This window comes from Ascaphus truei, chromosome 3 (genome assembly GCF_040206685.1).
Source record: "Ascaphus truei isolate aAscTru1 chromosome 3, aAscTru1.hap1, whole genome shotgun sequence".
NCBI classification, from domain to species: Eukaryota; Metazoa; Chordata; class Amphibia; order Anura; family Ascaphidae; genus Ascaphus; species Ascaphus truei.
In genome coordinates this window covers 321,754,381-321,767,695 of record NC_134485.1, presented here as the reverse complement: position 1 = coordinate 321,767,695, position 13,315 = coordinate 321,754,381, and the positions used below count along the sequence as shown (strand labels likewise).

The 13,315-nt window shown below is 40.5% G+C and overlaps 1 protein-coding gene across 5 annotated transcripts in view; it reads left to right on the top strand.

Moving 5' to 3' along the window:
• ADCY6 (adenylate cyclase 6) overlaps positions 1 to 8,625 on the top strand; it is a 153,073-nt gene extending 144,448 nt beyond the window's left edge. For all 5 annotated transcript variants that reach the window (XM_075591215.1, XM_075591216.1, XM_075591212.1 and 2 more), the window contains exon 23: positions 754 to 8,625. In XM_075591215.1, the coding sequence (XP_075447330.1) occupies positions 754 to 882 (129 nt within the window). In that variant the 3' untranslated portion in view covers positions 883 to 8,625. The remainder of the gene's footprint in view (positions 1 to 753) is intronic.
• The last annotated feature ends 4,690 nt before the right edge of the window (positions 8,626 to 13,315 follow it).

The following is a 13,315-nucleotide window of genomic DNA, read 5'->3' as shown; positions in this document are numbered from 1 at the left end:
ACTAAGAAACACAAAAGGGCTTGTTGTGCTTTGGAAGAGGGAAGGCATGAGTTAAGCTAACTGGAATTATTCACACATCATACATGACCCTGGTTCCAGGATAACACTTTTTAACCCACCATAACTATATTGTGTCTGGTTTGCATTCACTGCCAGTGCCACGATGCCAAATTAGTAATCAAGCTGAAACCAATAAATCCAAAAGGACGAAGCAGCCGTTTTAAGATGCAATTTGTAATCCAAGGATTCGTGGTGCAGAATATCAGGCAAATGCTATTTTGAAAATGTTTGTTACTACCCAGAATCCTTGTCTGCAGCTTAACTGTATGGCATGTAACAATTGCGTGAATTAAACTTTTTGAGAGACCTGTGGCTGGGGAAACATACGGATACTCTCCTTGGTTCTTTGTTATTTATTTTCCTTACACACACGCCACAAGTTCTGTGAATTTCTGTCTTTTGCCTCCATATAGTGAAAAGTGGGCTATTATTGTTACCCGTGTATTAATCTGCTTTTCACCATGTTAAATAATTGGGTTTAACCGAACAGCTGACTGCATTAGTCTGTTGGCCTTTCTATTACAGGTTTTTTAAGTCGGTTTTTAGATTAGAGATGTAGCAGAAATGTTCCTGGAGAAAACAAAATGTCTCTGCCTAACCTGTGGTCTCAATGTCAAGCGACCAAGAACGTGTCTCCATGGATATTCTAACAGGTGACTGAAGTCTGCTCTTTTTTTCTTTGCTTTTTCTCAGGTTACGACTGACTTGTACCAGGTGCTGGCGGCCAAGGGTTATCAACTGGAGTTTCGTGGGGTCGTCAAGGTCAAAGGGAAAGGGGAAATGACCACCTACTTCCTCAACGACGGGCCAGCCAGCAGTTAGCAGGAATCTCTGCTTCCAGGGGAGGGAGGAACAAGAAGCCTTACCCCATGCAGAGGACCCAGAACAATAAGGAAGCTACCTACATCCCCAGCAGCAGTGAGACTGCTAGGGGACTGGGCGGTGCCAAAGCCCCGCACACGAGACGCAGAGCTTGGCAGAGGCGTGTTTGTTTGGTGCTGTGCTCGGTGACCGTGCTGCTCTAATATAGAGCTCTCCCTTGCCCAGGAGACAGACTTGCCTTTACCATGAAAGGCAGAGAGAAGCAATTTTCACCCTGGCACTTATGAAATGCTCACAGACGGTACTTGCAAGTTATTTATTGTGGACTGGACGTTTCGGGTTTTTTTTTTTTGTTTCCCTCTTCATGTTTTAAATTATACTGGGTTAAACAAAGCAAGAGCACCATTTAAAATAGACATGTTTAAAAAAAAAAATGAAGCTTCTCTGAGAACTGACCAAAGAGCCAGGAGTATGGGCCACATCAAGGAGCGATGGCGTTGCCTTGCTCGTTTTCATGCGCTGTATGTTCTTTTTGGCGGGCTGACTGATGCGTCGGGTTTCCTGCGGCAGGCAGTAATGTCACTTTTCTCCCCAGGATCCCAGCACCTGGGGGGGCCCTGAAAGGGCAACAAAACCTCTGCTTGTCGGTTCTTGCCTCCCCCTCCATTCGTGTCCGCTACCCAAGTTATCCTCTCCCGTGTTTCGCACCAGTTCCTTACCCCCTATGCCTCTGGATATTTGGGGAGAGGAGCGGATAGTTTCATGCGTGGGACTCTTGAGGGTTTTCGATCCAGTTCATTTTTTTTTATTTTATTTTTTTTCCCTCTGTCTCACCGGAAAGTGTTGGACAGACTCTCTGAGATCCCCCGGCATCCTGCTGGCAGACCACCCTGAATAGACTTCAGCAGAGTCCCCTACCTTTGCGTCTCTTCGGCTGCCTGATATTTTGAATTTCAGTAAGAAATGACAGGAGAGGACGCCGGAAGGCGGGGGAAGAGGAACGAGGAGACTGATGTGCTTGCGTGTTTTCACTTCACGGTGCATTTGTCGTTTTTTTTCACTGTGATGCTGTCGTAATCTTCGTCTCATTTGCCAAAATTGCATCCAACCTGCGGATCAAGAGATCTCAGGTTTGGGGTAAAAGGGATATATTGGCCTCTGCAGGGCAGCACAGGCAGCATTAGGTACTAACTGGCTCATTACTTTCTGAGACTGCAGGGGTAGCCAGCGCCTTAATCCCTGAGTTTATAGCCGCGGTTCACTGTAGGAGTTGAGTAACCATCAGATGGTTAATCAAACATTGACCCTAACAAAAGAGAAATCTGTTTTACTTAATGCGAGCTTTGACTTTAATGCTGTGTTTTTTTTTAACTACTTCAGTGACAGGATGGCCTGCAGAAGCATTGTGAGTCAATGTGCTGCATGGCCCTCTGGCATTTAAGGGGTTAACATAGGATGAAATGGAATCTCCAAAAGTGCTTAAAACAATTGGCACTTTGAGGAGAAAAACAACTTCAAAGTGTTGAGCCTCAAACATTAGAGGTAGCAGTTATTCACCTATGTTCCTTCTCACCAGTTCCACTACACGAGACAGGCCCAGAGTTGTGATCATAGGGATTGTGCTGTCACTCTCACGGTGTTGTCTCAGGTGTTGATGGGTTTAATCCCCAGGTACAGGGCTCGACCAAAAGGACTTTAAAGGGCCTAGCAAAAATAGTATCCCAGGGAAAGGAGTGCAATTTCATTTGTGGTGCCAAAGAAAGAAAAAAGTTAAAAGGTGTGTGTGCGCGTGTGTGTGTGTATGTATATATGTGTATGTGTGTATATCTCTAGATATATATATAGATATGTGTATGTATATATATAGATATGTGTATGTGTATATATATATATATATATATATATATATATATATATATATATATATATATATATCTGAAATAGATACCTTTTGTATTTCGGGCTTTATATTATGACACTTGGGCTGCTTGTGTTATAACTGTCACAGACTTTTAACATATTCACCTCAGACTCACCTTAACAACAAAAACCATTTCTCCCAACCTCCTCTGTGGAGTGGAGCATTGGAAAGTTGAAACTCGATGAAACAGACTTGTGTGTCCAGTTTTCCAAAAGTGCCGTTTCGTATTACAACCCCCGCTGCTGTGGCACCCACACTCCCATAAACACTTAAAGGGGTAACCACAGACACTGAGGCCCCGTACAGTTGCTTGTGCACAGTTGCTTTGTTTGTGTGTAGTGGGGACGGGTTGTAAATGCCTAATTGTCTGCCTTGGGTACGTACGGCCTGACATATATTTAGCAAAAGCCTTGTCTAAGTGTCCCCTCTTACTTCCCAGACGTTATTGCTTATGGACATCACCTCGGCACGCATGCCTTCCTCGCGTGCAGCTTGTTTAAGGCCATGAACCTTGGGGGGGGGGGGCAGCTGCCTTCTGTTATGCCAGAGCTCATTTACCCTACGGTTAGTGTTTTGGGGGCCCAGTGAAAGCAACTTGTCACCAAGAGGGTGAAGTGCCTTGGAGCGCTGCAGATGTTGGACGGCTGTTGGCCCTGTAAAAACAGGACATATACTAGTCGCCTAATCCCTGCAGCGAGTTGTTGCTATGCCAGCCACATGTGACATGTCCGGGTCCCAGGGTGGCGTTACAGATCATGTGCAAATTCCTGCCTCAAAATCTGCTTTTTGGGAGCGAGGGGGATAAACCAGCATGTTATTTATTCCCTCTCAATTCCTCAAAATAAGCATGCTGCACACCATAGTGTCACAGAGTATCCACCACTTCCTGCCCAAATACTAAACCATCTTTCCTTACAGTGGAGTTTTTATTAGTGTTCCCATTCAATTGACTCATTAGGGTCAACAGCATTTGCGTGTCCCTGAAGTGAGTTTATTGTTTGATGGATCTTTAGTTTACATGGTCTTAGGTGGTTGGAAGTGTGTATTGATGTATATATAGTGCAGTGTGTTTATTTTTGGGAAGTAGGGAGGGAGCCCTTCACATTAACAACTTAGCTGCCAGTGGGGCTGGGTAGCAGAGGAACATAGACCTTCTTGTACAGCCACTTGGGTGCAAGAGCCAACACAAGTTGCCACATATTCCAGAAAAGGGAGTTCTACATGACGAGAGAGACCTAAGCTCCAAGATGTGAGGGGTGTGCAGGGACTGACTGCTTTCTTTAAAGAGAGAGAAATATGAAGTTTCTTTTTTTTTTTTAACCTTTTGGTACTTTATACATGGACTATTTTAGAGTTTGAAAACTAATTAGTAACTCTAAAGTCTAGAGGTTTGTATTGATTTGCTTAAACTGTAGTCGGATTTAGGCCAACATATTGTTATACGGCTTGACTGGGGGAAAAAATAATTTGATACAAAGACTGCCCTTATAGAAGTCTGAATCATCATTTGCGTACAATTCTCAAATAGTTTTTTTATGTTTTATTATTGCTTTGTTTGATTCAGGATTCCACATATAAAGAAAAGTTAGAATTGTGTTGGGTTAGGTTATGAATGTACATGTATATAATTTTAAAGTTGTTGAAAAAACATTCAGTAGTACTTCATGTACAAATTAGTTTCATCACATATTGGGAGAAGTAAGTAAATACAGGTTAGTGAGACAAAATTTTGATTGGCAGACAATTCTCTGCATGAAAGCAGCAATTTCTCCTATGTATCCCGGGAATTGGGAGGTTAGCCGAGCTAGAAGTAGCACGGACCAGCTCCCCTGGATCCTCTGGTTTGGATTGTGGGTAAAAAAGAGAGGATTGCTGCTTTAGCCAATAGGAGCTAAGGGACAAGCAGTTGGGTCAAGTTGCTAAGATTCCACTCTTGATAGCCGACTGAGGAATAAAACAACCGAAACCAAAGCAACTTACAAACAGACTAAACAAATACCCAGTTACACGTGTGGAATACGTTCTTGGCATTTTATCCTATACAGTTTGTTTTCCTTTATACCTTGACCTGGGCTTACCCACTGACTTTGGGATCTAGTTAAAATCAAATACATCCAACAAAAAAAAAAAACATAATTTATATATATTTATACAACAGCATTGTGTGTGTGTGTAGGCAGAGATGTTTTTATATAGAAGAAATATGTGTGTTTGTATGTATGTGTGTGTATATGTTTATATATAGATAGATATATATCTATATACATACATATATATATATATAGATCTAGATAGATATATATCTAGATCTAGATATATATCTGAATAGTGCACAGTATACACACTATATATTTGTATACATACAGGTGTGTGTGTGTGTGTGTGTGTGTGTGTGTGTGTGTGTGTGTGTGTGTGTGTGTGTGTGTGTGTGTGTGTGTGTGTGTGTGTGTGTGTGTGTGTGTGTGTGTGTGTGTGTGTGTGTGTGTGTGTGTGTGTGTGTGTGTGTGTGTCATATAATATTATAATCTCTTGCACTCACCAACCCTTCTTTCAGTATTTCATCCCAGATGCTGATTACTGGTGCTCTGGTTTTGTGCCCTTATTGCGGGGAACTTTAATTCAGGGAAAATATATATTTACGGATTTAGACCGGCACTCGAGAGTAACGGAAAAAACAATGTTATCCTTTAGATCGACTTCAAGGGTTTCTGTTTAATTTCAGTGTTGCTTAGTATTCAGGAAAAAAAATAAACTCTAGGTAGAAGAAATACAATGTTTTGAAAGGAAAGTAACACCAAACTAATTCTGTGTACTACCCAGTTAACATTAAAGAAATTACAGCCGGGTGGCATTTAAAAAAAAAATTGTCTTCCTGTTACTAAAATATATATTTTTAGGAATTATATATTGACATTTTGTTTCAAGTATGTCCTGTGAAAGAACGGGAACATACAAGGTTTGTCCAAACTCACGGTGTGTGTAAGCCAGCCAGGAAGAACTTGAACCTTAACCTGCATCTTCCCACAAAACATTTTCACCCCATATAAAGTCCACCATTTACACTAACCATATTCCCAATACCAACAATTGACACCTGTGCTATGGAAGTACTAATGTAATTACATCTGCTTCCTCTCGCTGTACGCACCCCGTCAGCTCGTGACACACTTGCACATCTTGAATGAAGATGCTTTATCTCCACCCCGGTATAAGCCTGTGTGTAATAAGATCACATGTATACCAGGATAAAAAGGAAAGACATTTGTGAAGAGTTAAATGAAAATGTGCAGGCTGTGTGGGATGAAATCTGTAGCAGAAGCCAAATTACTAAGCTTCTGCTAAGTCTACAGGAAAAATAAGTTTAAATATATACTCGCAAACAGGAAGAGCGAGACCGATAAAATATATATATATTTTATGTATTAACTGAATTAGCAAAAAGAAAAGTTACAAGCAAAGAAAAAGGTGCAGTAACTGTGTTTTTATATGGTTGTGAGCCACAGTTAAATCAAATGCATGTGTAAAAAATTTCTTGGAAATCCTTTTTTTTTTCCCTACAGCTGTAATTCCCATGTGTGTACAGTACATAAGAAAAAGTCACGGTACCGAATTACAGAATCAATAGAAACAATTAGTTATTCATGGGAACCAGTTATGTGCTGCTGCGAAGATCCACAAATCCATCTTCCTGCTGCCTAGTGAAGTTCTAGGTAATGAGCTGCTTGGCCATTTTAACGTCTAATTCTTTCATGTCACTGTCTTATCAGGACAGTGTGTGTGATGGTACGAAAGGCTACGCTGTAAAACTACTTTTTTTTTTTTAATTTATTTTAAAAAAAACCCAGAGTGGGATTCCTTTTTATTTAAAAACACGTAATTTAATTTTCTTTTTAAACAGAAATATATTTATTTAAGAAAAACGCTCTCTCCCTGTTTAATGCTATTCCTAATCTCCCTTTCTATATTCAAGTATGATCCAAAGAGTTATTACTGTACATCCGTGCTTGTGATGTTGAAAGTGTCTTCGTCAGGCGCAGTACCACTATATTTTCTACGTCACTTCAACTACTATTTTAACCAGAGATCACGGATCTACTAATCCATTAAATCAATTCACTGCTGGGGGCGGCGCTGCAATGTATTAATTCACTTTTCAGGGTTTTGGTTGGAAAATAAACCGGAAGGCAAATGTAACACTTGTGGGTGAATGGAACACACTCCCGCGTGGTTCTGACTGGCGAGTGGAGAGAGACTGTTGCGTGTTGCGAGTGGAGAGAGACATTGCATGCGACCACGACCTCAGGCCAATCAGAGGGCACATATGTGAAAGTTGTGCACGGGGCTAAATAATAAGATCTTTATATTGATGAGCAGAGTGTTTTGACTGGTTAACACTCTTTGCTATGCAGGTCCCCCTGGCAGTGACATGGGTAGCATCATGTTCCTGATTTATGATGGGACTCCGTCATCCATAGCTTGTTAAATTTGCTTCTGATTCTGCAACATTGGACTTACCTTAAAGCATTAAGCATTACCTTAAACATTTTCGCTGACAGAGGAGCTTGCAAGCTGTACAGCAAAGGGTTAATAACTTTATCTCCTAATAAAGCTCTAATGTAATAGTTTTCTAAGTTCATACAGCTATTGGCACATTTTAGCCCAGGATTTCTATCTGTCTCTCATTCCACGATTAAGGCCGCGTTTATAGTTGGTGCGCGCCCGCAGCGAACTAAAGACCTTACCTCTGAGGCAGGCCATAGAGCTCGCGTGCACGCGCTGGAGCCGACCTCCAGCAAACTTTACATTTAGTCTTTGCCGCGCGTCGGCCAGGTCACGTGCGCGGTTCAGCCAATGAGGCTGTGACATCAAGTGCCACGCAACCACTATACACAGAAATCACGTGACCGATAGGCGTGCGTGACGTCACCCGCGCGAACTAACTATAAACGAAGCTGAAGACTTTGGGTGCTACTGTATGTGCAATGTTTGGGTTACATAGCGGACATGCTACATTTTGTGGAGCCAAGTGGCCTTTCTTTGTTTAATCTATTTGTTCAGTCTGTGTGTGGAGTTTAACCTTTGCAGTGTCGGAGGTCTGACGGCACCAGGCCTACATCACTTCCTTGTCATGTGACCCAGCTCTAGGAGTGATCACATGATACGGCCAGGCCCCGGATGCTGCCTGAGTAGTCATCCTTATCAGCCCCTACATAACGTGCCCACGATGTAAGTTATTAGGGCTCTGCAAAGGGTAAACGTTAGCCCTCTACACCTTAATGTTGTTAATAATTGGGAAGTAATAATGCCATTATGACACACAGCTACCCGTGTCAGACAACACGTAGCATCGAAAACGACCGTGTTCCTGTTGATAAAGAAAACCATTTATCTTTCCACAGGACACAATCTGAGTATTTTACTTGAAGGACCTCATTCAATATGTTGTTGAAGCATTATCCCCATGCTGCAAAAAAGATCCACTACATTTAATCAAATAGGGCACAGCTTGTCTACAGTACGGGGGGGGCTGCTTCAAAGCATATTGAACAGATGTACTAAACCTGGGGTGGCCATCTCCAGTCAAGAGCTACCAACAGGTCAGGTTTTCAGGATAGCCTTGCTTTAGCAGACAATGGCTCAATCAGTGGCTGAGTCAAAGACTGCACCACCTGTGCTGAAGCAGTGATATCCTGAAAAGCTGACCTGTTGCTTGAGGACTGGAGTTGGCCAGCCCTGTACTAAATGGTTCCAAGACGCGGGGCGTCCCCGGTACTTGTGCTGTTTTGTTAATGAAGCCATTAAACAGAGTTCTTTGTGCTTTTTACTGTGGTATTTTGTTTTCTTGATGTTGCAAACTAGAGACAACCGCCTCCACAACCATAGACTTGTCACTGAAGTTATGGCTGCCATTTTCCCCAAAGAAGCCAAGGGGATGAAGCCAGAGCAATAAATGCTTATTTTAGGATTGCTAATGATTTGAAAAGAAAAAAAGAATAGGAAGTTGTATATTTTTAAGAGGACTGCAATGATATGTGCTTTTTCACCTGCTAAGTGAGACTGCCACGTTTAAAGCACCGTATAACCCATTCACTTAAATTGAACAACATCTGCATATACTTTAGGCTCACACAAACTTTGGACATATTTAACCCATCAATGTTTATATCCAACTAAAAACAAGTCCATAGCACCCATCTAAAATTGTATAGGTTGAAATAAAACCTTTGTATGGCCATTGTACATTGAGTATTATTTTGACTTTGATGCTATATTAAAGAGGAGGATTGTACCTTTAAAACCTTTACAGTGCTGGATGTATGTATGTCTTTATTTATATAGCGCCATTAATTAATGTACATAGCGCTCCACAGTATGCAAGACAATACCACTGAAATTTGCGGTCATGTGATCGCTGCAAAAGCAATCACACAGACCCCCCCCCCCCCCCACCAAGCTGATAGACTGAAGTGGAGGGGGCTTGTGTTTTGATCAGGCAAACCACTCCACTTGAGCAGTTAGACCAATCATCCCCTGAAAAATGAGCATCCTAAGGCCCGTGACCTACTAAGTACGCTATATATGCTCAATATGGGTTCATGCAGGGGCATGAGATACGCTTAATTTTCATCTTTTTTTACTAGTGGCAGTCCATTTTATTATTTTTTTCATTTTAGATTTTCTTTTTTCTGTATTTGCCAAAAATGTATTTTGTTTTCTAAAATAAATACTATCTCCAAAGGATTTTCCACCATAGCATTTTAAATCAGACGGTACTGGCTACTTTTTTTTAGGTAACTAGGACCAATTTTTCTATGAATCCATCTTTATTTGGCCTTCTGTAAAATGTCAGCCTTCAGGGACTGATAATCTGTGAGATTTAGGGGTTCTGGACAACAACAAAAAAATTGTATTTTCATGGAAAGTGACTCGGGTGTTTTATGTTATCATTGAAACTCCAATAAAGTCTAGGCAGCTGCATATTCCATAAATCTGTGACACAAACTTCAAATCCGTAACTTGCTCAAAAAAAACAATCCTCGTGTACACCTTCTCCAACATTAGTAATGTCACCACAACCTCAACCTACAAACTGCTAACTAATTCCATAGAAAGGAACGGATACGGATACAAACGCATCATACACAAACCATTAATAATGTGTCTTCAAATCTGGTATTCCCATCCCTACGGGAAAACAGGAGGGATTTTTTTTTATGTGCTGTAAAAATTCTGCTAAACAAAATTCACCACTTTTTTTTTAAAGTAATTTTTTTCTTAGATGTTTTACAATATAGAGGCATACCCCGCATTAATGTACGCAATGGGTCCAGAGCATGTATGTAAAGCGAAAATGTACTTAATGTGAAGCACTACCTTTTTTCCACTTATTGATGCATGTACTGTACGGCAATCGTCATATACGTGCATAACTGATGTAAATAACGCATTTGTAACAGGCTCTATAGTCTCCCCGCTTGCGCACAGCTTCGGTACACGTAGGGAGCCGGTACTGCTGTTCAGGACATGCTGACAGGCGCATGCGTGAGCTGCCGTTTGCCTATTAGGCAATATGTCCTTACTCGCAAGTGTACTTAAAGTGAGTGTCCTTAAACCGGGGTATGCCTGTATTTTGTGTGTAATTGTGTGATTTTTTTTTTTTTTTAATTATTTTATTTTTACTGTATATACAGCACAAACATTAATTCCAGCAGGAGACGGCCCCAGAAATCCTAAATATATTCGGATTATTGTATAATAAGCAGATGTTTCAGGAGTGTGATACCGTTAAAATACAACTTAAAATGACCTACCGTAAGGCTAAATCAGGGGGAAAAAATGTGTATTATTTTTTCATTCATCACAGATTGCACTTTAAACTTAAATGAAATTATCGTATCATGTCCGAGTGAGTGACTCAAAATATTTTGAGCGGAGCCTTTTGGCTAGTGGCCCGCAAGCCAAATGCAGTCTGCAAATGGACCAGGCTTACACAGCGAAGTGCAGTTCTGTTCACACTCAAACACACTTGTACGGTAGTGTGTGTGTGTGTGTGTGTGTGTGTGTGTGTGTGTGTGTGTGTGTGTGTGTGTGTGTGTGTGTGTGTGTGTGTGTGCGTGTGCATATATATATATATATGTATATATATATATGTGTGTGTATATAGTGTATATATATATATATATATATATATATACACACACACACACGTTAAATATTATTGGACTTAAACATTTTGCTAGCATTTCAACGTCTAAATTCCATTACAATACTCCTGTGGTCCTGCTCCTAATTAATGTTGTGATCCGGCCCTTTGGGAAACTGGTTGAGGAGCCCTGGACTCGTACGTCTTCTGTTAGGCTCGTGCTTATATAACATGAATTATAATGTTCTTTAAAATGAATAAGCCTGTACAAATACAGATACAGTCGTTTGGATTTCTTGATTTGCTCGTAAAATAGAGATGCCCATAGTCAGTACATTGCAAAAACCTGGACATAGCTGATACCTGCTGTCTGTAGTGAAACCTCAGATCCAATTAGACCCTTGACTTCTTATCATAACTGATCTTGCCTGGTGAGATGTACATTGTCTTTAGATGACAAGGTGGAGCCAGAGTTGGTGTTTGGATCCATTAACTCAAATCTTAAGGGGGCCAAGCCATGTCGTGGGGATAATTACCAGTTGCATGTTCACAATTAAGCATGGTGCATGCATGTGTACCTCATTCAGTGCCCGAAAAGATGGAGTCATGGAGTGAAAGGGCATCATTGAGTGTTTGTGTGAAACGATGTCTCCTGTAACAATGCAATACTGAACAAGGTGGGGTCTTGAAGAAATTCGATTCTTGTCTCCCCGAAAACAAGTTCCGTGCCTGTTCATATAGATATTATGCGTGATATATAATATTTAGGTTATGGTGGGTGAAAAGGAGACTAAAAACCCTCCACCCTATAGCATATGGCATATAACAATGTTACTTGTGAGCACATTCACATGTCTTACAACCCTGCTTTTCGCTATTATCACCTAGTATACACCTAGCATACAGTGCTTCCACTGCAGCAAGGGATTCTCATCCCAGGTTATGTTTAAAAGCTGTGTTTAAAACAGCAAGCATTGACTTAAGAGTTCCATGTAATAATGGTTTTGAGACAAAAGGTGGCACTGTGTGCTCATTTGCATGTCATTTCCCAGAATCCCTTGCTGCAGTAGAAGCACTGTATGGCGGTGATAATGGCGAAAAGCAGGGTTGCAGACATGTCTAAGACATGTGAATGTGCTCACACGTAATATTTTTATATTGTGTGTGTATATATGTATGTGTATGTATGTGTGTATATATATATATATGTGTGTATATATATATATATATATATATATATATATATGTGTGTGTGTGTATATATATCATTTAAAATTCATAAACCTGGACAAATATATATATATATTTGTCCAGGTTTATGAATTTTAAATGATAGAATAATATTATGTAAGCACAAGCCTGAAAGAAGAGATACAATCCCAGGGCTCCTCAACCAGTTTCCCAAAGGGCCTGGATCAGAAAAAGAATTAGGAGTAGAAGGGCCACAGGAGGGGAGGGGAGGGTGTGTGTGTGTGTGTGTGTATATGAATATATATATATTATATTGACCGCACACAGCAGGTAGAGTGCTTGTACAGACAGATGTGGTGCAAGGTAAAGAGGTAACTAAGCCTATAAGGATCACAGATGTGACCCAGAATACCAGCACGGCACAGTAGGAGAAAAAATAAGACTTTGTTCAGTCCAACAAGCAAACATGGGAACCCCTTAAGAAGGTCGCCCTGGAGGACAAAATGTCAGGCTTAAAGTTTGCTTGTTGGACTGAATAAAGTTTTTATTTTTTCTACTACTGTGCCGTGCTGGTATTCTGGGTCACATCTGTGATCCTTATAGATATATAGACATATACATATATACACACGTATGTATCTTGGTGTGCCTAGAATTCTATGCCCATACAGATCATGTGGATAACTCCTATATTTCTGTAAATATGTTGGATATATGTATACAATATATTTCAGTTTGCACAATATATACATTTTCTTTTGTGTACCACTTTTTTTTCCCCCAACACCTGCATTATATAAGCAACATCTAATCGTTACAGGACAAAGGTGAATTCCCTGCACTATGAAATCATCAAAAGTTTAACTCTGTGTGAGATCAATCTGGGGAGCTGTGGTGGTGTTACCGTGTTCGTCCGTAGAGGAGACAGAAAAAAGGGTTTAGTAATAAGTTTTAAAAAAAAGAACAAAGATAAGGTAAAAGTGATACTTTTAATGTTTAAAAAGAGGGCAGGATTCCTGAATCATTTAGGCCTGAACAAGAGACCAAAGTGGTTCTGACATCTTGTACTTTTTTTTATTTATTTTTCAATCATCACTTAGCCATTAAATGGATCACTTTGACCGTACTTTTTTTTTTTTGGTTGTTTTTTTATTAAAACAAAAAAAAATATGGCTGCT